The sequence below is a fragment of the Pholcus phalangioides genome, unplaced genomic scaffold, assembly GCF_987345545.1.
Source record: "Pholcus phalangioides strain wild (caught in Gottingen) unplaced genomic scaffold, Ppha-v1.0 ptg000008l_1, whole genome shotgun sequence".
NCBI lineage: Eukaryota > Metazoa > Arthropoda > Arachnida > Araneae > Pholcidae > Pholcus > Pholcus phalangioides.
Genome location: NW_028301601.1, coordinates 16,849,359 through 16,876,414, shown reverse-complemented (window position 1 = coordinate 16,876,414; position 27,056 = coordinate 16,849,359). Strand labels below are relative to the sequence as shown.

The 27,056-nt window shown below is 41.5% G+C and overlaps 1 protein-coding gene across 1 annotated transcript; it reads left to right on the top strand.

Annotated features, from left to right (window-relative positions):
- Nucleotides 1-2,864: 2,864 nt before the first annotated feature.
- Nucleotides 2,865-26,454, top strand: LOC149083915 (limulus clotting factor C-like). The gene is made up of 11 exons (XM_089234290.1): nt 2,865-3,001; nt 6,788-6,854; nt 9,700-9,764; nt 9,856-9,984; nt 12,801-12,968; nt 13,062-13,244; nt 17,883-18,000; nt 21,581-21,777; nt 23,737-24,020; nt 25,753-25,920; nt 26,018-26,454. Exons 1-11 carry the CDS (start codon nt 2,974-2,976, stop codon nt 26,360-26,362), a joined length of 1,752 nt encoding a protein of 583 aa, XP_089090416.1. The 5' UTR covers nt 2,865-2,973; the 3' UTR covers nt 26,363-26,454.
- The last annotated feature ends 602 nt before the right edge of the window (nt 26,455-27,056 follow it).

Here is a 27,056-nt window from a genome sequence, read left to right as displayed (position 1 = left end):
GGCAATCCCTAGGTGTTCCCCAAACTGGGCACACAGTCGGAAACGATTAATCGGGTTACCCATTGAGAAGAAATATAGTATTTCTCCTCTAAGGGGTTACCAGCAACCCCCCCCCCCCAACCCTGCATAATGTAGCTGGACCTCATAGGCGGAAATAGACTTATGGAAGTCGGGGGGAGGAAGGCACGGTCTCTCCTGACCACGTTTTATTTGTCGACGGTTCATGTTTTGCCCTTTCAACTGGAATTTAGCACACCTAATAGAGCAACGCTCCCCGCGCGGCCAAGAAACAACCCCTGGTTACCATATCCGGAAACTCCGATATGAGGATGGACGCTCATACCCTCTTGTCAATGACTCACCCATCTCTGTTAAAAACAAATGACCTTACTGAAAATGGCCAATACTGAAGAAACAAAAGAACAGTAGTGTTTTTTTTTAAGCCAGTGCTCTTCAACCGCTGGTTCGCAGACCGGTGGTGGAGGCGTGCCCAAGGAGGCGGAGGGGGGGGGGGTTGCTAAAAAGCCCTGTGCCTCCCCTCCTAAGCGAAACAAAAATTGGAGGGAAAAAAATTTAATATTTCATTGAAAAAATTGAAATATCGAAAGAAAATACCTTTTATAAAAATAATTTCTGTTAATTTTAATGCTTTTTGAAGGATGGTAACTCAAAATATCTCGGGAAGAATTCTTTTGTGCCTCACCCCCCCCCCCCCAAAGCCTTTTGAGCCCTCTCCCCTCCGTGGAAATTTCCCCTCGCTCTCTCTGCTCTCTCTGCTGCTCCGCAAAAAATTTCACCCAATCTATGTAGTAGCTGCCGTCACATACTTTCAAGTTCAAAAAATAAAATTCTGTTTCTGAATTTGCTTTTGCTTCTGCCATCAGCTGATGGGGTCCACATACTATTTCTCCTGTTTATTTAAATTGAAACCTCATTATACACACATCAAGATACTCTATAGAATGAGACGGGTCCTTCTGCAACGATATTTTTTTCGTGGTCCGCAGTAATACCGTTATATCGAAATTTCACTGTATTTGTTTTTTTCTGGTCGAAAACTATTTATTTGTTTTCTGCGGTCTGAAAATTTCTTTCATATCTGACGGTCCGCTGAATTATTCTTCAGTTTTCACCGTTCCGCATACTTTCTCGTGGTCCCACAGAATATCGTTATATCCAGATTTCACAGAATTTCTTTTACAGGTCCGCAAACGTTTTTTTTCCCCTTATCTATTCATTTTTTGCTGGTTCACAAACTAGTTATTAATTTAGTTAAATACACTAGTTATTAAATTATTTCCCTCTTTTCTGAAGGTTTGCGGTAATGTTTTTCAATTTTCACCGGTCCGCATATTTTCTCGTGGCCCGCTGAGTATCGGTTATATCCGGATTTCACTGTATTTTTTTTTTTATTTTTTTTGCTGGTCCGCAAACAATGGTCGTCTTGAGAGCATCACGGGCTCCCGGGTTAATAGATTTTTCTGAATTCTTACCTGGGAAATTTAAGAAAAATTGAACTACCTCTCGTTTTTCTGAGCCCCCCCCCCCTTCCGGGCCGTGTCCGGTTTGGCCCATGCGTAAATACGGTACTCCGCCGCAAACTATTTTCCCATATATTTATTTTTTGTTGTGGTCCGCAAACTATTTATTTGTTTCTGCCCGTCTGCAAACTGTTCCTCTCATTTATGCAGTCCACGAAAATTGTTCTCACTTTTCACTGGTCCGCAGGTGCAAAAAGTTCAGAGAGAACACTGTTCTAACTCTCTAAAAGCGAGATTCTCTTTCTATTTTCAAACCTGTAACATTTTTTTAAATTATTTTATATGTGTAACTAATAAACACTCTAGAAATATTAATATACAAGTTTAAAAAAATTATGGTCACCAGACTTAATAACTCCCAAATGAGGACGCACACCCACTACCCTTTTTGGCAACGACTTATTCACCTTTGTTGACTGTAGATGGCGCCGATACACTGAGAAACAATAACAGTTTTCTAACTAAAACAGAACTGCTATTTCAATTTTTCTTCGGGCCTTTGATCATGAGACCTACTACAATCTCTAATTGCATTATCGCTCATCTCTATAATTTATGAATTTTGATGAAACTGCCGGGACAGCACAGCCAGAAATACAGGAATGTTCAATAAAATACAGGCCATAATTGTCACCCCATAATTAGTTTCATTGACCCTGCAGTCAATGGGAAATACTTCAGTTATATGGCAATAGAGTGATTAGCAGTACTTGGCAATAACTAGCAATCTTGATGATGAAATTGGAGGCAATTGACGACCTCTCAAATATTTTCCCGTATTTGCAGAATCGAGTTTTTGTATGTTTCTTGATACATGATCAACTTGATTATGACAACTTGCGTGACTGTAAATATGAAAATTCATCTCCCGACATATGATCAACGCCTATTTTAATGAAAGGCATTTTAATCCGGCTTAAAAGGCACATAACGATTGAAAGGCACTTACCGAACGAAATCATGTTTCGTTCACTTTTCTTATGATGTTAATGTTGTTTGTTAGTTCAAAAAAGTCCGTGATTGTTTTTTGTTTCGAATTTGTTTATATTCGGTTATGCGATGACATCAAATGTGTTTTGCTGAACGTTAAAACGAATCCTCATCAGACTATAAGTGTTTCCAGAATGAAAGAAAGCAAAGCCAAATTGCGAATTCGATCGAAATGGCAAATATTTACCCTCAATTTGACCTCCCAAGACGTTCGTGTTTGTTCACCCATTGCGTTGCAATTGAGAAAGCCATCATTTGATGTCTTTTTCTCTCTTACGAACGATGATGATGATGATGCCTTTTTTTAAACATTATAAACATTTCGAAACTGTTCCGTATAGAGCAGCTATTAAAGTGGACGTCTTGTTAGTCCTTAAGTTCAACACACGCTGGGAAGAGTCCTTCTCTCTTACTTAGAATATAGGAATTGACAGAGGGAGAGATGATTGCGCGGATTCTGCTGCATGTTGGTAAGTTGAGAATTTATACATGAAATTCTCAGATACACACACAATTCCCACTTATTTTCCACTCCTTTCAGACGTTTCTGATCAATAGGTTGAGGTGAGGAAGAACATTCAAATCCTTCCATTGGTGGGGGTTGAAGCGGCTGAGCTCTCCTGGTCAATGCCAGGGAAATTATGGTCACTCATCAAAGAAATGATAGCTTATATCTTATCATGACAATTACCATTGATCGGATAAACTTTTTCTAAAGTCACATAAACATTCCTCTGTGGAATTTCTAACGAACTGGTACATGCTGGAGAGTGTATTCTGAGTATATGTGCGGCTTCTCCAGCGCAAAGACTCATTTATGATTTCTCAGCCTGTGGGCAGCTGGACGAACTCCCCCTCCCCTCTCCCATTCTAGTCTAATTTTTTTGACAACTCTTTCCTCGAATTCACCACCCTGTGCTATAACCCCCACATTCCCTTTCCCCCGCACCCCCCCTACCTACTCTTGCAAGCACAATCATTTCGCTATAACCGAGGATGATGTCACTACCCACACGAGCCGATACGAAGATGAATTTTCTCTGAGAAATTGAATTTTCTGGATGTTATGCCGAAATTAATATTTGGAAAGAAAAGTGATTTGTCTCCTCCGGGAATCGAACCCGGTTCTTCTTGCATACCGGGCAAGTGCGCAAGTGTGTCTCTGGTGTATTTCACACTTGCCCGGTATCCAAGGGAACCCGGGTCCCATTCCCGGAGGAGACAAATCGCTTTTCTTTCCTAATATTCGTTTTGGCATGACATCCTGAAAATTCAATTTCTCGGTGTATTTCGGGCCGAAAAAACACCCTCTTTCCCTTGAATTTTCTCTCTTTCCCAGAAATTCATCTTCGCATCTGCCAGCTGTTAAAAACCTTTGAATTGGCTACAAGTCGAACTCCGATAACTCGAACATCTGTTTTAGTGGAAGTTTTTCACTCAGCCCCAGAACTTTTTCCGTATTTTAGAGCTAAAATTTTCCCCTTAATTCGAAGTTTTCTTCCTTTAAGTCGAAGTTTTCGGGAACGAGAGAAATTTAAAAAGTAGCATTAACTGAATTAAATTCAATTTTAGCAACAGAATTTAGCAGATTCATTTGCCTGTTTGCAAAAATCGAATGACTTTCTCATGAAAGAACAAAAAAAAACGGGACAGCCAACAATCCCTGCATTTTTTGACCGAAAATAATCCTATATACACTTTGTTTATAATCCGTTTCATTTATACGAGTATCATGTATGCGTCCGTTTCCATAATACAGTATGTACGTCTCTATTTCTAAATACTCTCATTCAATAATTATTGAATGAGAATATTCTAAAAATATGACAATATGATTAAATTAGAATGACTTATCTTTATGAATTTCTTCATCTCCAGTTGGTTTACTAATGCGATATTCGTAAATAGCGCCATTTTATAATGAATCTCTTTTTCCCCAGTCTGAAATCAAAATTTCCAATTCTTCGAACTAAAGATAACTTACGATAACTAATTCCGAACTAACGATAACTAACGATAAGTTTTTTGTCGACCGCTGCACATTAAACATATCGAGATTTGACTGTACACTTGTGTCATCAAGTCACTCCCATGCTCTCACACTCTTTAACTGTTTTAGCCGTTCGCATGCTTGCACATTGTTTTGGTTACTCTCACGCTCGCACACTGTGTTGGCCACTCACATACTTGCACACGCTCCAAGTCACTCTTTTGGTCGCACATTGACATGCTTCTTGCTTTATAGATTGTTCTTTTGATCATTTACACGTTTATACATGCTCTATGTCATTTTTTGGTCATTCACATGCTCTATGTCATTTTTTGGTCATTCACATGCTCTATGTCATTTTTTGGACATTCACATGCTCTATGTCATTTTTTGGACATTCACATGCTCTATGTCATTTTTTGGTCATTCAGATGCTCTATGTCATTTTTTGGTCATTCACATGCTTGGTCACGCTCCAAGTCACTCTTTTGGTCACTCGTATGCTCACGCACTCTCTAAGTCACTGTTTTGGTCGCATATTGACATGCTTCTTGCTTTATAGATTATTCTTTTGATCATTTACACGTTTATACATGCTCTATGTCATTTTTTGGTCATTCACATGCTCTATGTCATTTTTTGGTCATTCACATGCTCTATGTCATTTTTTGGACATTCACATGCTCTATGTCATTTTTTGGACATTCACATGCTCTATGTCATTTTTTGGTCATTCAGATGCTCTATGTCATTTTTTGGTCATTCACATGCTTGGTCACGCTCCAAGTCACTCTTTTGGTCACTCGTATGCTCACGCACTCTCTAAGTCACTGTTTTGGTCGCATATTGACATGCTTCTTGCTTTATAGATTATTCTTTTGATCATTTACACGTTTATACATGCTCTATGTCATTTTTTGGTCATTCACATGCTCTATGTCATTTTTTGGTCATTCACATGCTCTATGTCATTTTTTGGACATTCACATGCTCTATGTCATTTTTTGGACATTCACATGCTCTATGTCATTTTTTGGTCATTCAGATGCTCTATGTCATTTTTTGGTCATTCACATGCTTGGTCACGCTCCAAGTCACTCTTTTGGTCACTCGTATGCTCACGCACTCTCTAAGTCACTGTTTTGGTCGCATATTGACATGCTTCTTGCTTTATAGATTATTCTTTTGATCATTTACACGTTTATACATGCTCTATGTCATTTTTTGGTCATTCACATGCTCTATGTCATTTTTTGGTCATTCACATGCTCTATGTCATTTTTTGGACATTCACATGCTCTATGTCATTTTTTGGTCATTCAGATGCTCTATGTCATTTTTTGGTCATTCACATGCTTGGTCACGCTCCAAGTCACTCTTTTGGTCACTCGTATGCTCACGCACTCTCTAAGTCACTGTTTTAGCCGTACGAATGCTTGCACACTGTTTTGGTCACTCACATACTTGCACATTCTTTAGGTCACTCTTTTGCGCACTCACGTGTTTGCTCTCTCTAGGCCACTCTTTTGATCACTTCCTGACCTAGTCCTTTACTGTAACGTGGCAGAGGCGGATTTATTTCGTGTTATAAAAATGTTTTCGCCCTTCTCCCATTCTACTAACTTTTTTTGACCATTCATTCCTCAAAATTGCTACCTCTCTGAACTTGCCGCCCTGATTCCCCCCCTTCCCCCCCCCAGTAAATACGCCACAGCCGTAGCTTATTTATGTAATCATTCATAGAGTCAGAAGATAATTTTTCAAATGGGGGACCGGCTTGAATTCGTGCCTCGAAGTTGGAAAAATAAGTAAAAAGAAAATCCCTTTATATTGTATATCAGCAACTTCAATGGTGTTGAAACTTAACAACCGACTTATAGGAAGATTCAGTGGAGGGCGATGAGGATGGGGGGCGCCCCCCATCCTCGTTCAGTGAAAAACTGTATTATTAGCATAGGTGGGAGGGTGGAGGTACATCCCTCCCCCCCAATAATTATGCACACCCTCGGCGATTCGCTTCTTTTCTCCCTCCCCCCCCCTATAGCTCACCGAGGAGCCCATACCCGCTTACGCGTGACTTGTGGGATATCAAGCTAGTACACAGAATGTGATCTAAAGACAGTACGACCAACAGAAATCTCAGTGCCTTGATTCCAGTTCATGTCAGAAATACAAAAATGTAAATATCGGTATGCACATATATTTATACTTATATGCAAATGCTATGTTAAAACTTTGTTAAGATTTTTATTTTTTGTTTATGAAGCATTGTTACTGACTGCAGCTGCATCAGTAGAAATAGGACAACGTCGAAACGATGACTTCGATAAGACGTAAGTAGTAACATTACTTTACCATATTCGGGTGTGTAATGACAGGGAGAGAGAGAGTATATCATGGTGTAGCGTTGTATAGAGAGTAAACTTATACTTAGCCCATGAAACCCCAAGTTGACTCATCCGCTATCTTCGAGAGACACTGTACAGAATGTCAGTCAATCGCTGTTCCCGATACTGCTTTTTTTTTCAGCGATTTTTGAAAATATTACTTGGTGCGGCAAATCTGTTCTTTTCTCAGAGATGGACAATAAGTATACTCTTTTTTATAGACAAGTGCAGTCAAGGCGCCAAGAAAGGGGCATGGGGACTTATCGTCCCCCCCCCCCCCATCTTTTAACAAAAAACAGGTTTTGCCGCTTCTATTGACGTTTAATCGTTTACAAAAAAGCAGGATAGGGAACGGAATTGGCTATAGCGATAATGCGGACGTCACACTTCGCTCAAAAATGCCGCATGAGTCAGTTTGAGGGTTTTAAAGAGCTCTAGGTACGAATTTCCTCACAAAATATCAAGTTCTATGACTATGTTGATGTTGTAGCACTTTGGTTATTTTATGCACTCAAATGGGACTGTAATTACGGTCCAGGGTGGTCGCTAAGTGGGCTATAGCCAGACCCAGAAAGGTAAATTCGAATGAGCGAAAAATTTAGGGGAATGGGATACACCCCAGTTGCAATCAGACCTCAATCTAAGTTGACTCTTGAAATTTAGCAGCTTATTTCCAACATCAGTTTTTTTGGAGCATTTCAATCACAATAAATCTTGACAGAATGTTTCAACATTTTCCTCCCCCTATAAAGACGTCAAAATAAGTTGCATAATTTGTTGCTTCAAACCTTGTTATTTATTACCGTAAAACATCATATGAATAACATTAATCTTGTTGATCCAAACGTACTTCGTATGATGATTCACCTGCGCCCTGAGAAGCCGATTGTTTGTGGTAAACTCATATTTTCTTGGATGGCTTACGTTTCTTGGACGGAAAATGAGTTTTTGAACGTTCCAGTAAATATTTGCTCGAATCTTCGTTTTCATTTTGTCGATTTCCCCCCACGAATGGGCTGGTCTTGAACCAGGAAAGCGAAACACCTGCTTTGATGATACACATGAGCATGCGCAATAAGCAAGCTTTCAAAAATGGTTTTTTTGTGCATAAACGGGGTAAAAACTACCATCAACACTTGATACTATTTGAGTTCATTGTAAAAAAAAACTGCCCAAAGTGCCTCATTATTTTCATTCAAATTCTCACGGCACACCAGAGCCGCCCTTATGGGTGTACAGCAGATTTTTGCTATGTCCTTCCAATAGTTAAGGCAAATGTATGACAAAAAAAACCCTTTCTTTCAGCTCTTGATCAGTATCTTTCAGACGAGATTCGAATTCCTTTTCTCGAGAAAATTTCTCAAGAGATCTATGAAACGTATTGTACATTCAAAAAAATGTCGTAATATTCATGATATACATTACATAATTTCGTCCTAATGCCTCCCAATGACTAAGCAATAAAAACGCAGGTATCATTTTAGCTGAGAGGGGATGAAAAGGTCCTGTTTTAGACCAGAATTTTAAAAATTATGGAACGAGATTGAATATTTTTTGCAACCAATTATGGAAAAAATGGAATTATGGATAAAAAAAATTATATCAAACAGAATAACTATGAAATAAATAATAATTATCAAATAAAATTGTCTGTAATTGTCATAAAATTGTTTGACCAAACGAGATGTATGGTCACTGTACCTGCAAACGAGACTTTTCGGATATGGTTATCAGAAACATACTATTCAATCTTCGCACTTCATGCACAGTTAGAAAAATTGATGGCAGAAACAATCTGCACGCGGAAGGTTCACTATACACACACACACCAATCGTTGGAAGTTCCGCAGAGGAATATGAACGAGGTGCATGCCTGGTTCAGTAGTAGTAGTAGTAGTTATCAGAAAAATCGAGTCCCGATGTGATCGCATTAAGCGGCGTAGACTGAATCATAAGAACTCCCGTAACGGAAGAATGATCGAGTAATTACTGTGCTTGCAACGAAAAACTTCAACATATAATGTGATTCTGCTATTACATTGACGACGCTGATGACATTTTTTTGTGCTTTACGCTTTTTGCACATTTTATGCGTTCAAATTTCTCATTGGTGTGTTTTTACGAGATTTTTTTTTCCGGGAATGTGATATGTGTAATAATGAAGAAATGATGCGATATGCAATGTTGATATAATAAAGATTAATTTCATTAATAATGATTATACGTTATGAAGACTAATGATCTGGCTGATTGGACGCGCCCACGAGACAGCGTCCAAACAGCTGTCGTTGAAACGGCATGGGTCCGAATGGCCGCGTCTAAACGTCTTGTTCCGCTCTACGCAATCCTCAGGACATTCCAGCACCTTTTAGAGATAGAAGGCCTTCGCACGCTGCTAGTGACGTCAGCAAGTAGTCCATTTTCCCTCAGAATATTCAGGGGGGGGGGAAATCTCAGTTCGTGCCAGTATCATCGTTGTGCGGAAAAGAAATTATAGGGCTCAGAATTGGCGATTTCTGTCTCATATCCAATCATCATGAGGTATTTGCGAGCCAACCAGGAAGATTCTACGCCAAAATAAGAAGAAACGAAATAGGATGCTGCGATTCAAAAGTAGTCTTAATGACGTTACAGATGAACTTGGCAACCCCCGTGCGGAAGCCTTCTATCTCTAGGAGGTGCTGGACATTCCTTACCCACCCCGCTTCTCTGAAACACCCACTAAATATTGAATAAAACATATTTATAGGTTCATATTTTTCCATTATGTTTCTTTCCATTTACATCACAGATGCAGGAAACTCCAACCCGAACGTACTGTTGGAAATTACATTTGCTCCGAACATGACACCAAAGGTATAAAAGAGCCATTTTTTTTAAACTTGCTATTCACTTTATATTTCAAAACATAATTAGAAGATAATTATTATTTATTTGTCGTTCAAAGATGATGATACTCGGGTCTTGAACCAATTCCAAGGCATTCTGGTAAATGAGAGCTATACAGCTGAGGCCGATCATCCCTGGGCTGCACTCCTACAAGAGTTACCATCAGAGGGTTCTTCTCTGTTAACAGGTATATACTGAATCATATTAGTACGGGTGATTCCAGAAAGGACACCCTAACTTCAAAATGACGTAACATGGAAACAGTGATAAATAGAAAGATGAAACAAGTTGTGCACGTCTGATGGGCAGGCTTAGAATTTTAAATACACCGGCTTGCAAAATTTATTACAATTTTAACTAAGACTGTGCTGCCACATCTATATATAGATGTGGCACCACAGTCGTTTTTATTACACTATTTCTTTCCGTGGGGGTCATTTGAACGTCATTGTTTACAGCGTACAAGCTCGACCCATGGCCCGTTGGCCAAATGTGGCAGTCGGTTGTTGGCGTTTGTTGTTTCGATTTTAATCACCTGTTATATGATTTCAAATTGACGATCATCTTATATATATTTTTGCATATGTTTTGTTGTTTATAATAAAACTTTTCCGGATACACCCATCCTCCGGGAACGCTTCGATATCTCTATAAGTTGGGAAGCGAGGTGCGTCCGGTCTTCAAAGGTCAAAGTCGGAGTCATCTGATGCGGCCCGCCACTTCGAATCTAATTTTGTAAATATAAACTAAGTGATACATTTTCAGATCAACTGAGCGACTCGCGGCCCAATCCCATATCATTCGAGTGGCCCCTGTCATACTTACATATCACCACGGCACATTCCCAGATCACTTAAACGACCCGCGGCACATTCCCAGATCTTCCGCGGTATGTTTAAAGACCACCGTGGCACTGTTTCAGAGGAATTAAGTGACTGGTGGCACATTTTCAGATAACTTGCATAACTTGCAACACAGTTCCAGATCACTTGGGCGTCTCGCGGCATATTTTCAGCTCACTGGAGTGACCCACGGCATATTTACTGATCAATTGAGGGACCGACGACACAATTCAAGCGACCTGCGGCACATTCACAGATCACTTGAGTGACCCGCGGTGCTGTTCGCGATCACTTAATTAAGTTGCGAGCTCACGTTTTCAAATGAATGAATTAACCCGCATTCTCCTATAGATTGAACACCTTTTGTTTAAAGCAATGGAAATCAAACGCTATATCTCAGATTGAACAGTTGTGAGCTGAGCCGCAACTAGATGTTTGATCACACGGGACAAGCACACACTTTGGCGTCCCCTTGCAATGTTGAATGGAAGGTTTAAGGCTGCAACTTGCGTCCCCTCTGATCCAACGCTTGGGGCACCAGACCCGCATGCCCCCGCCCTCGCTAGTTCCGGGCCTGGCTGTGAGACCTACGCATCTATTGCAGTAGATGAATCGCAGGAAAGTGGCTCTTAACTTCATTCGTCACTTTAGTCATGCTATTGCTAGGCACGGGGGCGACCGTTTCGAATCCATCGTAATGTAATTTGACTCATGTTTAACAAACATGGACAATACATGGACAATACCCACTGACAATATCCTTCCCTGTTTGAAAGGATATTTTGCAGTGACTGTGGTGTGTCATCTATTAGCTGAAGTTGTAACTAATTCCATAAACCGACGTATTTGAAATTCTAGGCCTGCCCAATAAACGAACAACTTGTTTCTTAACCTTTATATCTGTCACGGTTTCCAAGTTATATCATTTGAAAGTCGGTAAGTTAGAGAGTCCGTAGATTTGTCAATAAAAGGTAAAAGAGTTCATGAATTTTCCACCAGGTGGCATTTTAGTTGTTATTATTGTGTAGCGCTTGTCTGATTTAGAATAACTAGACAGTGCTTCCATCGCTCTATCTTCATCCAATCAAAAGTTATGACCACTTAAATATCTCGTATACGACGCATGCGCAGTCTCTTAAATCATTTTCTGCCTCTAAGAATCATTTTAAGATGCCCGGGAGCAAAAAGGATAAATATTTAGAGAAATAAAGAACATTGGAAATTTTTCACATAATCTTGAATAACTCCTGAAATATGGTACATAGAATCATGGAAGTAGCATAGGGGTATAGCAATACGAGTACGCGCCAAATGGTAAGATGGATTAGAATGCCACCTGGTGGAAAATTAAGGAACTTTTTATGTTATCTTGAAATCTAGGCAAGAGAATAAAAAAACTTCAACAATCATGTAGTAGAAAGGAATTTAGTTAATGACAAACATACTTGGTTATGAATAATGTATATAAAACCGATGATTACGACACCTCGGCTATAACGTCAATACTTGGAGGTCCGGACTGATTTCCGTAGAAAATAATGTTGAAGATGTTTCTAATGTTATTAACAAAATAACGCTGAAGAACGATTACTTGTACCAATAAAATGCAGATCACAGGTCCCTTTATCATTAAAAATGGAGATGACGGACCCCGTTGTACTAAAATGAAGACCGCTCCCCCCCTTTTATCAATTAAATGTAGGTCATGGACCCCCCTTGTACCAACAAAATGAAGGTCACGGACCCATTTTGCGAATAGAACAAATGCTGCGGACAGCTTTCCCCATAAATGAAATGCAGGTTACGAACCCCCTTTCCCACTAATGAAATGCAGGTCACTGACCCTTATTACAAATTACTGGCGTCCAAGGACCACTTTTACAAATTTCTGAAGGCCACGAATCCCTTGTACCAAGAAAATGATGGCCACAGACTCCGTTTCAGAATAACCTTCAGAACAAAAATGATGTAATTGTTTCCTCATCCAAACTCATTAAATTCTCTTGTAGTTCCCAAAGACTCTCAAAGGGTCCCGGACCCCCCCCCCCCTGCTTTAGGACGCCTGGTTAAGAAGAAGTTTAGTTATTGTACGTGCCATTCTATCGCGAATTCGACACATTCTCCTTGAGATTACAGTTCATAATTTTTGATATTTTTGCAGGACAAAGTGATTGGAAAAGTCTCGAACTCTCGAAGAATATCGTCACGAGCGGCGTATCCAACGCTCTCGAAGCAAACTACGCTCGCAAGACACCGAAGCAAGCCTTCGATCCATTCGCAAGTCTCTACTCAAAGCTAAAGAGTTTCCCTTTCGGCGAACAGGCAATAGGTAAATGAGAAAGGGAAAGATTCATTTATTTTTTCCATAAAATTTATCATTTATCTTTTTCTCTGATTAAATTCCAACGTCTCGTTTGTCCAGGAAACTGCAAAAATCCAGGCTCGATTGCGAACGGTGCATCGAGCGACGACCACACGGCAGTTTTCCAGTGGGGTTCGGTGCTCGATTTCAATTGCAGCAAAGGATATCACCTTGTCGGGTCGCAGAGATTGACTTGCCTGATGACGGAGCAATGGTCTGACGAAAAGCCATCCTGCGTTACAGGTGATGAAATACGGTGATCCACCATTAGGGGATACCAATTATATTAATGCATATTCATTTGCAGGACCATAACTAGGATTTTGTGTAAATTTTTTAGGACTCCCTGTCCTAAAAACGCAATTAGAATGTTGTTGTCCTGTCTCCCTCCTCTGAGGCCAAAACAAAAAAAAAATCATGTTTGCATGTGAACACTTGCTGACATATTTGAACTCAAAAATTTGAGAAAATTTGAGAGAGAACAGCATTCATAAAGGAAAGGGGCATTGTTCGTTAGTTTATGCTGTTCTTTTAGTAGTTTTTACCGATTTTGAATTCAAATATCTCATCGAATATTGCAATTTGACACATGAATTTGTTTTTGTCGGCATCAGAAGAGACAGGGACATACTGTATTTGAACTTCCAAAACCAGTACAGGGTGATTTTTGAACACATTTTGAGCACTTTTTAAACTGAAACCATTTCTCTACGACGAATGCTTAATGAGACGAAGGACGAGTTAAGACTAACTGGACACCCTGTACATTGTTGTACCCGCTGGAATCAATTGAAAAGAACAATTCATTGAAATTTTTTCTCAATGTAACTCGAAGTAACTTCAGCAGCAAAAACTTCAGCACAACTAACAGCTCGCGAATGACTTAGGCCACCAGATGGAGACGATGTAGAGCCTGCGGAGTCATTCAACATCAACATATGTTGTATGCGTCAAGGATGAAAAATTTCATCTGCTTAATAGCTTAGGGGTAGAGTGCTCGTCCGCCAAATGACAGACCGGGGTTAGAGTCCCAGTGAGAGCAAAGTTAAATTTTCTTCCTGAAGTCATCATCTCTAAATGTAACCCGTGGAATCTTGTAGCAGATGACTTTTCTTTTCCGAATCCACCTGGGCGTAATATCAAAAAAATATACATCAGTTCCCTTGAAATGCATCCGAGTGGCGTGGTGATAAGATGCTGGTCTAGAAAGCGTGAAGGCTGTTTTTCTTGTTTTTTTTTTTGAAGCTGTATAACCCGGAGGAAGAACATAGATAAAATATAGTCCTCAGATCACGAGAAGAGTTACGCGAAACCCCCCTCTCTGGAGAGGGTTCATTTCGGCGCGAGGAAAGGATAAAAATTATCCCGGGTTGCCAGTAAAGCCGGGTTTTCCTAGGAGCAGGTTTCCTGTGCCGCACGCAACGTGATTCGCGCAGCGCGACACGCCGTCCACTCACCAGTAAGAAAAGCAGCATGACCGTTTTCCTACAGAGCGCAATACGGCTCACGACAGCGCTTTACGTCGGGCGTGATTGGCCGACTGCTTCTGGAGGAGTCAAATGCGTCATGCGCCGCGAGTTTTGACTTATGTTCTCTTCACTCATGTGTGTTTTATTTTCCTTCCCTTCAAACCGGAGCATGCAGACGACAGAGAAGCTGATGCCAAAGCCATATACTTTATATATAGCCGCCCTGATCTGATGCGCCTCGATAGGAAAACACAAACGCGTAGCGTGATTACGTAACTCGTTTCTGTCGGCGCGAGATAGGGTTCACGCTGCGCAACAAACCTATTCCTAGGAAAACCCGGCTTAAAGGCTGCCTTGGCGCAAATCTCTGTTACGAGGGTATTCTTCACACTTCTGTGAACTCCGTCAGTCTTCCCGATTGAGTGAGCTGCGCTTTTTGTGTTGGCGTTTGTTAAAAGATGTTCTCGAAAACTGTTGTTATAAAGTTTTGGAAGTAAATTAAATTTTTTAATTTAAAAAATTTGAATTTTTATTAAATTTAATATTTTGAACTAAAATATTTGATGCAGAAAAAAAATTCGAAGGGAGTAGTGATCACTTAGTAACAAAGGGAGTAAAATTACTTCAAAATTAATAATTTAATACAAAAGGAGTATCATTAATATAATAATAATTTATTAATACCGTAAATTATATGGCATTTTCTTCGGTTTAATTTCTATACCGCAGCAAAAGAGAATGGCACCTGCTAGCAATTAGTCTTCTGTTTACCTTCTCTTATAGCCATATCATCGTGTCTTTTTTCCTTTTTTACTTTCTCCACGGAAGCTACTCATATGGACTTTTTAAATAGGTGACAAATGCAGTAGTGACAAATAAAAAGATTGAGTATGCCTGCTTGTCAAGTTTGCAGTTACGTCTATAGCCACCTTAAGGGCATGTCTCCCCAAGGGCAGGGCTGACAGGGATCCAGCCCTGGGGCCCTGGATGATTCTAATCGTTTTTTACAACTATAAATTCATTTTAGAGTGACCCGAGGAAGATTCCGATCTGAGAGCCCGGCTGCAAGATGTGGGGGCCATGCTTAAGGGCATCGGAAGAATGGTCCTCTCATGCTGCAGCAGGGATCCTGGCTGGGATCTCTCGTCCATTCTGAATTTACAGTGTGGAAAAAAAAAAAGAAAATTATAAGAATTCTCCTATAGGCTGGATTTTGTCAGCCCATCCTTCGTCTTCAGCTCGTCTTCCACTATGCAGGTTACCATCAAGGTCCATGGGTTCGAATCCGGGCTTGAAACATTCGAAGCAAGTTCTTTATCTACCGTGCCTAGGGCGACCACCGATGAATGGAGCCTTCATTTCCCACCCAACTCCACTGGTTGCAAATTACCGTATGGCGATATATGACCGGAGTTCGTGTGCGGTGTAGTAGCCCATCCTTCTGGGGGGCCATGGTCGAAAATGTTTTATACGAGCAGTGTTCGGCTTCAGCTCGATGCATGGAACTGATTAATAAAAAAAGGCTGGAGTTTTTGATCCCTTCTGCAGAATAAAAAATATATTTTTGTATTCAAATAATGTGCCGTAAGTGCTCGAGCAGCCGGGCCGTCTTAAAAGCATCACGGGCTTTCCCGGGCAAAGTGATTTTTCTGAGGTCCTACCACGTAAATTCTGGAAAATTTCAACCAGATCTTATTTTTGTGAATCTAATGTGACATTGCCTTAAGACGACACTGTCGAACAGCCGGTGTTTACGCAACAAAAACACTGCGATGACGACGTTATCGAGAGCACTGCCGTGGCGCTTTTAGTGAAATTTCTAGGAAGCCAAAATAGCGCTAAAGACGCCAAACGGGAAAGCGCCGTTGCTCTTGCGCTATTCCAATACCTTCTAGAGCAGACTACTCTAGAAGGTATTGGCTATTCTCGATGGGCAGTTGTTTTACCTAAAAGTAAATAATAGAATCGTCCGACGTGACGTAGCCAGTGTTCTTCTCGTGATCGGTGGACTATATTTTCTGTAACGAGCTTGAGGCGACCACCGATAGATGGCGCCTTCATTTACAACTCATAAGTGCCACTAAATAGCAATACAGAGATATGGCCAGAATTGGTGTTGGATGAAGTAGTTTCCCTGAAATAATTAAAAGAGTTCGTGAAAATTATCATAGATAATTAATGTGACTGATTTACAGAAAAAAAAAATAAGGAATTTGGAACTGATTATCCAAGAGGGGGTGCGGGAAAAGTAAATCGTATTGCACTGAGGGTGCGGGATGGGGAAAAAAAGGTCAAGAACCACTTTTTTAAAGTAATACCCAGTACCCAAAATAGAAAAGTCAGCCGAATTTCATGGAATGTACCTGGTTTTCAAGAAATCCTCCGGTGTACAAAAATTATAAATTAAACTTGATTTGCTCCTGATGTACGTCATTGTAATGTGATATATTTTAAAGAAAACAGATATATATTAAAAAATTCGCGTAAATATTAATTGTCCCTTTAGGTGTCCCTTAAGAAATCGATTGAATTTCATTTGTGTTCCGTACAATATATACAGGATTGCGCAACATGGTAAAAGATTTGCTCGGTATCTGAAAAAAATTGAATTGAATTTGATTTGTTGCGATATTATACGGGATTGCGCCATATTTTGAGGAAAAATAAAATTACGATGCCTCAAAATATTCGATTGACTTGGATTTGCTCCGTGCAGGCCAAAACGGGATTGTACAATATTTTAAAGAAATATCCCGATGTCCCAAAAAAATTGAATCGTATTTTTCCTGCATTTGAGAGAAATTTTCCCGTCTGAAACAATTCAGTTGAGTATTTATTGTTCGGTACATACAGGATTGTACCACATTTTAAATAAATTTTACCGTCCGAAAAAATTCGAAATAACTTTGATTTGTCTCGTATACACGGGTTTCATATCACGTTTCAAAGAAATCTTCCGGTGCACAAGGAAGAAAATAAGACTGAATTTGCCCCCTTATTTGCACGGGTTTGTAACCAACTTCTTAAAGAGATCTCTCTCGGTGTCCCAAGAATTGACATTGAATTTAAGAAATTAGTACTGTTATTTTGCCTTTTTGAAAAGTTTCTGTGGCAAACCTTTAACGTTCGTTTTGGTCTTCGACTTCGGTTTTAACACCGTGACGTCACGTGTGTGTGTGCCGACGTTTAATCATCACTGCCAGGGCCATCTTAAAAGCATCATGGATCCTCGGGCAAAATGATTTTTCTGTTCTGACGCCCCCCCCCCGGCAGACTCGAAATGCCCCTCTCTCTGGGCACCAATTTATATGGCATATGTATTAAAACGGCACTGACCACGGCTTCGGTAGTGATCATAAAATTTGACATTATTAAATGGCAAATCGAACACTATTTTTCATTCCTTTTTCAGAGGTATCGTGCGAAGAGATCACTGCTCCGAAAGGCGGAGGTGTTAATTATCTTCCGCCGCTGAAGACGGATGATGACGTCAGGGCAGCGTTGGCACTGCCGGTATTCGAAGGTGTCGGGTGAGTATGTTCAACGCCATCTATAGCAGAAGGCCTCCGCACGAAGCTCGTTACGTCACTGAAGAAGGCCATCCTCACCTATAGCCATTGGATATACCGTACTTCAAGGAAAGTCAAAGACGGCGCATGCGTCGGCCTGCTATATCCAATGGCTATAGGTGAGATAACCTTCTTCAGTGACGTCATGAGCTTCGCGGGGAAGCCTTCTACTATGGATGGTGTTGGTCTGTTAAGCTGTTCGATCACTATTCAGCCAAAAACGACATAATTTTCTTTCTGTCTGCAGAAGAATATTTTTACTGTTTTTTTTTAGCCCATATATAAATGACGATCCAGAGGGATAGGTACCCTTCTCAAGAGCCGGGTAAAATTTGCCTGTTCCGTAGAATATGGGACGATTCTATATAACTATACAAAATTAGTCTTCCATCTCACGACATCGTCCATAGGCGGGGATAGACTTGGAAGTCTGGGATGGCACGGTCATTATTGCTGGGGGGGGGGGGGCAAGATGATGATGTCAATTCATATATACATTAGATCAGTCGACTTCACCTTTGACTCTGGGGGTGTAATGCCTGCCACGCTCCCCCCCGTATCCCCGCACATGACATCGTCATTGATCCACACCGGCTAATAATGGCTTCAATAATTTGTATATATATATACTAGGGGGGCTCTGCCCCCCTGCCGCCTTTGGCGGCCAACCCCCCCCCCCCCCACTTCTCTCCCGGACATATCTTGTTTATTTCGTCCCACTTCATCAGCGTGCTATGGAAAAGGGGAAAGGGACGTGTGAAAGCACCAGCCTACTGAAGAAGCGAATTTTAATGAAAATAATAATAAAGCAACAAAAAACAAATGAGATTCATCAAGTATCCCCAGAAAACTTCCCCATGGGGGTCCCCAGATTCAATTCGCTGAATTTCAGTGGGGCCCCACACTGGATATATCTTGGGCTACCGATGTGTTGCAAATTTTACAATGTTAAACCACAAAAATCAATGAGATACATTCAGGGGCACCGAATTACAACCTGCCAACATTTCCATGAAGCCCTGACCTGCAAGCTTGTCGGACACCCCCCTGTGAGAATTTTTCATTTTTATCAATTTTACAACGAATAAAATCCAGGGCCCCACATCCAGTAGCGGGGACACAATACGCAGATTTTTAGTGGGGCCCCAGACTGGCTATATCTCGGGTTTCGGCTGTGGCAAATTCTACAACAGAAAAGAATGAGATTCATCCAGGGCCCCCAAAATCAAACCTGTAAACATGGGGCCCCCCGACTTGGAAGCTTGTCGGTCATCCCCCGGTGCGAGTGCCATGAAAAATTTTCATTTGTATTCGTTTTACCAACGAATAAAATCCAGGGCCCCAAAATGAAACCTGTAAACATGGGGCCCTCGACTTGGAAGCTTGTCGGTCATCCCCCGGTGCGAGTGCCATGAAAAATTTTCATTTGTATTCGTTTTACGAACGAATAAAATCCAGGGCCCCCAAAAAATTACCCGGGACACCAATTCGCATACTTTTGGTGGGGCCCCAGACTGGCTTTATCTCGGGCTTCCACTGTTGCAAATTCTACAACAGAAAAGAATGAGATTCATCCAGGGCCCCCAAAATGAAACCTGTAAACATGGGCCCCGACTTGGAAGCTTGTCGGTCATCCCCCGGAGCGAGTGCCATGAAAAATTTTCATTTGTATTCGTTTTACCAACGAATAAAATCCAGGGCCCCCAACCAATTACCCGGGACACCAATTCGCATACTTTTGGTGGGGCCCCAGACTGGCTTTATCTCGGGCTTCGGCTGTTGCAAATTCTACAACAGAAAAGAATGAGATTCATCCAGGGCCCCCAAAATCAAACCTGTAAACATGGGCCCCCCGACTTGGAAGCTTGTCGGTCATCCCCCGGTGCGAGTGCCATGAAAAATTTTCATTTGTATTCGTTTTACCAACGAATAAAATCCAGGGCCCCAAAATGAAACCTGTAAACATGGGGCCCCCGACTTGGAAGCTTGTCGGTCATCCCCCGGTGCGAGTGCTATGAAAAATTTTCATTTGTATTCGTTTTACCAACAAATAAAATCCAGGGCACCCAAAATGAAACCTGTAAACATGGGGCCCCCGACTTGGAAGCTTGTCGGTCATCCCCCGGAGCGAGTGCCATGAAAAATTTTCATTTGTATTCGTTTTACCAACGAATAAAATCCAGGACCCCCCAACCAATTACCCGGGACACCAATTCGCTTACTTTTGGTGGGGCCCCAGACTGGATATATCTTTTGCTTCCGCTATCGAAATTTTTCAACGTTAAAGCAGCAAGAAAACAATGAGATCCATCAAGGGCCCCTGGAAATGAAAACTTTTTACTTATACGTGAAATCTTCCCCGGGTACCCCGACCCTGTGTTGGGAGCACTGCTGTTGTGTGTGTATATTATACATATATATACCTCTCGGCATGGACCTCCCCCCCCCCTCCACAAAGGAAGGGCTGACAGGGGCCACAACGATTCTTATCACTTTTTGATTTTTCACACTATAAATTAATCACAGAGGGGCCCCTGAAAAGCTGGTTTGGGGGCTCGAAATCTAAATTCCAGCCTAAGGGCTCTGCTGTAGGATGTAGGAGCCTCTTGGTACATGCACATAACATGGTCCCGATGGGTCAAATGGGTCCCGATATGTGAATATCGACCCAATATCGATATATGATATCATATCGATATATGAATGTGAATATCGATATATGAATCGAACCCACTTCCGTAACAGACTTCCGTCACTCGGTTGCTTAGCAACAGGCCCTTTTCGAGTTTGTTTGTGATTTTATATTATAGAATAGATATAGACACTCCTTCCCCTACCATGTTAAACTCGAGACCCTATTATCGGGCTCCGTTGAGACGCCACTACTCCAGAAGTAGCCTACATACCGGGTGCCCCCTATCGGTACGCAGCATTTGAAAATTTCGATAAGGATCATCGAGACAATCATTTTGGTTTGGTACGTAACAATGTGAGGAAACGGGGTATCTGATTACACCAGTAGCGTGATCAAATCCATCTTAACACAGGAGTCGCGGCGGGAAGACCTCAACACAGCACGTGCAACGTGATAAATTCATTGCTACGTAATGAAATTCTTTAATATGATTTTCGGAAGTTACATAATTGGTAGGCAGGCACTTTAATCTACGTATGGGCCAGGGGTATTGGTTTGCTCGGGGGGGGGGGCACGATGTTGATAAGGCGTCTCTGGATATTATTCTGTAGATTATTGTTATCGTAATTAGAGTAGACGTATATTCAGAGACCTTCCTCCATGTTACCTATCAAAATACTCGTCTAGATGGAATCTACAGAAATCTGACACGCAGTGTACCACTTGGGATGGACCAGTCCATCCTGTACCTGGACATCCTGGTCAATATTCCCCTTGGAACTTGAAATGGTGGAGAAACCGAACTGTGTGCGCGTATTAAGAGTATGAATAAGATAATTTTTCATGATAACATATTACTTCCTTTGTATACTGAAGCCGTTTTCTTCTTATTTTGGGTACGTCAAGCATTCCTCAACATTTCATGAACATGGTGACTCCCCCTCCGGCAAATCCAAATAAAGAGCTACCGGAGGGACGATACGCCGTCGGAACTCGAGCCATTTTCAATTGCAAACAGAAATATTACAAACTGGAGGGATCCAAGACGAGAATCTGCAAAAAGAACGGCAAATGGAGCGGCCGAGAAACAATCTGCCTGCCAGGTACGATCCAGTGGACTCGTTCTACGATTTTGAATGCCTTACATTATACAGTCGAGTCACATTAAGTATCGCCACTGAGAGCAACGGGCCTACAACAATACAAAACTTCAATCGTTACACTTCACTAATTTTTCGAAAAATAGATGGCAGATGGCAGCACTATAACAAACATTACCATTACACAGAAACAAACTTCACGTTAGATCCATGACACGGACACACACATTCCAACATGTACCAATTCATTACAAGTTCCGCAGAAGAATATGGACGAGGTGGATATGTGGTTTAGTAGTAGTAGTCGAGTCACATTATTGCGACCTCACCCCACCCCCTATTTCTGACATCATCTCCTTGCATCTCATGAAGATGGACTCACATTGAAGTGACTCGACTGTGCATTCGGAATGTGTCGTCTAGTGGTTCATTAAGGATTCTATGACGAAAACTGCTTTTTAGATGTCTTCTATCGCTCCTTAAAGATTCTGAACTCTTAAACAAAACTTCAAGGAATGATAGAGTGCTCTCAAAAAATCAATTTGTACCATAGATGACGCAAGCGGTGAACAGCTAGACGGCGCTTTCGTTGAACACATAAAGTTTTGACACTTTATATTGTCATTTCTACCGTGGAGTGCTGCAGGCACTGCTGGTTTCATGAGTCAGGAAAAGGTGGATATGCATTTCATACAGACGGGAATGTTCTGGAACGGAAGTGTATTCCAACAAGACTCTTCTCAGATCACTGAAGCGTCCTTTGTCAGTGACATGCAGGATACAGGGCGTGGCAGGAGTGTGAACAAGGCACAAAAAGCCCGTTCCACACAGAAGCTGGTGCTCTGGAACCCCAGAGACTACCGGGAGTGTTTTTTGCCAAGACATACTTAAGACTACTGACGCGTCCTCTTTCAGCAGGATACAGGGCGTGAAAGGTGTTTGAGAACCACAATAAGCCTGTTCCGCACCTGCTCTAGAACAAGGAAATTTCATATAAAAATTCATACTGTCGGGACAATTAAAGATAATGATATCTAACAGTGTGACGGGCATCATAGTGATCGGCAAAAAAGCAGTAGGCCATTGCCCACGAGTGAACATATTTTCTGTTTACTGGTGGACCAAATAAAAAGGCTGGTAAGCCAAAAAGTCCACCAGTTAAGAAATGTACACAGTTAAGAAAAGCCCACCACCTCAAGAAATATACCGGAAGTTTTTCTTTAACGCGTTATCAACGCGTCCTTTTTCAGCTACGTGCAGGATGCAGGAATTATCAATATCATGTGAAAGCGCTACCAGAAGCCTGTTATGCACAAAAACTGTGGCTCTAAAACCCCGCATATTGTACCGGGAGTGTTTCTTGACAAGCAAGATTTCTGACGCGTCCTCTGTCAGCCGGATACAGGGCATGCCATGAGTGTTAAGGCTCCACAAAAAAGCCAGTTCCACACAGAAACCGGTGTTCTGGAACACCAAAAACTATACCTGGAGTGTTTCTTGACATCATGACTCTTGCAAGATCAATGACGTGTCCTTTGTCAGCAGTACACAGGTTGTACCAGGAATGTGAGAATGGCGCAAAAAGCCCGTTTCACACAGGCACCGCAATTCCTTCAAAGGTTTTTCGATATGGCAGGGTCGTACGTGAAACACTCCTGGCACAGTGTATACGTATCCAGAGCATCCCCGTCCACAACACCGTACATGAAATGTGTGTCCGTCTTTTCCTGATTCGTGAAACCAGCCATCCCTTCTGCAATGCAGGATAGAGATGACGATAAGTTGCCAAACCAGCTCTTCATGGGATCAAGTGCGACAGTGTCGTCTAGTGGTTCATTAAGGATTCTATGACGAAAACTGCTTTTTAGATGTCTTCTATCGCTCCTTAAAGATTTTTCCAGGAGCTCTGAATCGAATTTTAAAGGAATTTCAATCAACCTTATAGAGATTCAATTCTTTCAGAATGCGGTGTTCATATGGAGGGTCGACATAAGGTGGCTAACAAAACCGTCTCGGAACTGATGAAGTGGCCCTGGCAGGCTGGAATCGGAATCTACATGTCATCGATGGCGAAGTGGATCTTGCAGTGTGGTGCCACCCTCATCAGCGAGGAATGGGTAATGACGGCCGCTCATTGCGTCTCGAAAAGCGGATCAACGCCTCTCGATACGAAAGATGTCTTCACCTACCTCGGAAAATATTACAGGGATGACAGCCAAGACGACCAGTACGTGCAGTACCGATCCGTAAGTGTACATTTCAATTATTATTTTTTTTTGAATTTATCTAATAAATGCTCCCTCCCCCAGTTGCGCCATCCTGCGTTAGAATAGTGATTCGCAGCATACGTCGTTGTTTCTTTGGGCCAAATTTCGTCTCCAAAATTCATTTAATGTGTCACATCGAGTCAAGTGGCTTACAGCCTATTAACAAGAAATTCGAAGATCTCTATTTGAAGAATAAGCGATAAATATGGTAAACCTCTCCTTACCCTAACCGCATGTTATAAAAAGGAAAAGATGGAAGGAAGAAAAAAGTAGAAGAAAGGGAAGGAAAAAAAAAACAAATGAAAGGAAATCAGTGTAATTGATAAGTTGATAAGAGAGTGCATATGAAGTAGATTTCTCTTTTTACCCCTCACCCTGCCTGTTCTCTTTGGCTCTTACATGTATATATATATTAGAAGGGAAAATGATACATCATCTGCGGGAAAGAAACCACTAATAGCAGTATAGAAATAAACGGAGGTAAAAAGAACAACTTTTTTTTCTCATAGGGGTAACAATATAGCTTCGCGATAATGAGGAGAGATGGAAGAAAACAGAGCTTGTTTGAATTTATTCCTCTCACGTTTGGACGCAATATTACGTCCTTGATCGTAAAGTGGTTAATGCGCATTTACATAATGATCAGTAGGAATTGGAATTTACCCGAAAATTTGCACGAACATTCGTTATTGCTAATGTGTGTAAATGAGTGTTGTGAATACATGATAATTAAGGCAAGGGCTCGCAGTAAATATCCGAAAAATGAAGGTAAGAAGCCCTTGGGTAAACCAAGGCTGGGGCAAACTAGCGTCGGTAAATGAGAGCATGGATAAATCAAAATTGGGAAAAATTGGTCTCGGTGAATAAGAGCTTGGGTAAATCAGAGATGGGGAAAATCAGCCTTGTTAGCCACCGATAGATGGCACCTTCATTTTCGACCCAGCTCGATGGTAGTAAATTGTTGTATGGCGATATGCAAACACCAAACATGGCCCCCGCTCTGTCCCTTGTGGGATATAAACAGGCTACCCTGCCCCGCTAGGCACCAACACCACGGGACGAACGCCGGCCGGCATTGCGCCACCGGACCTCCGACCCACGAAAGGACTACAAACACTAACATCAAACATGACCCTCGCTGTGAAACAGATTACCTAGCGACTGGACCATGCTGGAAAAACTCTCTTATATAAATGTGAGCTTAAGTGAATCGGTGCTGAGGAAAACTAGCTTCGCGAATTGAAGCTCAGGTTAACCAGGGTTGGGAAATTCAGTCTGGTTAAATGAGAGCATGGGTAAATAAGGGCAGGAGGTGAATTAGCCTCGGGGAAGGAAACCTTGAGTAAATCAGGTCTGGAGAAAATCAGTTTCGGTGAATGGCGAGCTTGTATAAATCAGGACTGGTGCGAAGTAACCTCAAAATGATATCTCTGGAAAATCACCCCCATGGGAAAAATTTGCCGCGGCTCAAATGAGAGCTTGGGTAAATCAGAGCTGGGAAGAATCAGCTTCGGAAAATGAGAGTTTGGGAAAATTATAAATAACACGAACAAGCCTCCTCTATCTTGTGTAAATCAGATGTAGGGAAAATAAGCAGTGGCAAAATGACTTCATCTGGCTCATGATGACACTATCGTATGACATTTATACCGCAGCGTTGCCACTGTTAAAAATACAAAACCTCATTTGGACTCTTTTTATGTGTTTATAGCCAAGAAAGATGATTATCCACCCAGATTACGATCCTGGTCAATTCGATTATGACATCGCTCTCATATGGCTCATCAAACCGGTAGAATTCACGGATCGAGTGCAACCAGCATGCCTGCCATCGAAGGTCACCTCGGATATGAACCTCGCACGAGGAGAACATGGAATCGTAAGAAAGCTCAGAATGAATACCAGTTTTGTTTTCGCATAGACCGTAATAGACTATAAGTATCTCGATTATATGATTGTATTCTTTATCTGTGTAGGTTCCGGGATGGGGCAAGAAGAAAGACGGGTCATTTTTATCGGTCATGAACGAGCTGAGCCTGCCGGTGATAGGACCACAAGAATGCGCTCAGAAATACAAGAAAGCTGGTCACAAAATGCTCGTCACGGAGAGGATGTTCTGCGCCGGTGTCGACGACGGTCACGTGGACACCTGTGGTGGGGACAGCGGCGGACCTATGCTCTTCCAGGACAAGCTCAATGCTAAATGGACTATAGAGGGTATCGTGAGTTGGGGTAGCCCCGAGGGATGCGCCGTCGCTCTACAGTATGGAGCGTACACGAGAGTCGTAAAATTCCTCCCTTGGATACACCTGTACCTGTAGATTCGTGATGGTGACATAAAATTAAATGACATACATCGAGATCGTTATCGACTCTGCTTTTATTTAAATAAACGTTACACAAGTAATCCTTTTATACTGTATTTATTTTCTGTGTCTACCACATTTCGAATGACTCATACAGTAAGCTTTCATGTGTTTTATTTCTGTTGTATATCAATGCTCGTCGTCGAAACATTGTGCAGGATGTTTTAGCAAGAAAGGTGAGGAAGCTTCTTCACCAGTAGCCTCGACCCGTCGCCATTTCATTTCGGACATTTTGAAAAAAAAGAGCTCAGGCGAATCATAAGTGAGGATGATATAATCTGTAGTGTATTACCCAAAAATCACACCACGTTGAAGCATGCTGCGCATCTTTTGTTCCTGAAGGATTTATCCGGGTTTCCTCGTACCTTCTTTATTTCGTCGCGAACATTATCAGTCTTCTGAAGAAATTGGGTATGTGTCTTGGTGCTAAAAGTGAGTTGTATGTTGGTTGCGTGTCTGAATGCTAATGGAAACAGGTTGGTCTGAAACTTCTTTTGCGTTGTTAAGGCCAGCCCTGTGGCTTAGTGCATATGGGGACATATTGCAGGGTCTGATTAAGACGTTTGAATGCCCTAAGCACGGGTGATTTTTGGTGCCCTCCCCATATTAGTAAAAATATATTAGACTCAATATTGGAACTATCAATGAA

Excerpts from the sequence above, each read along its gene's own strand:
- LOC149083915 (XM_089234290.1), top strand. The coding sequence starts at position 2,974 with ATGATTGCGCGGATTCTGCTGCATGTTG. Across the intron at positions 12,969-13,061 it reads TTTCGGCGAACAGGCAATAG|GAAACTGCAAAAATCCAGGC; the intron begins GTAAATGAGAAA and ends TCGTTTGTCCAG. Across the intron at positions 24,021-25,752 it reads AGTACGTGCAGTACCGATCC|CCAAGAAAGATGATTATCCA; the intron begins GTAAGTGTACAT and ends ATGTGTTTATAG.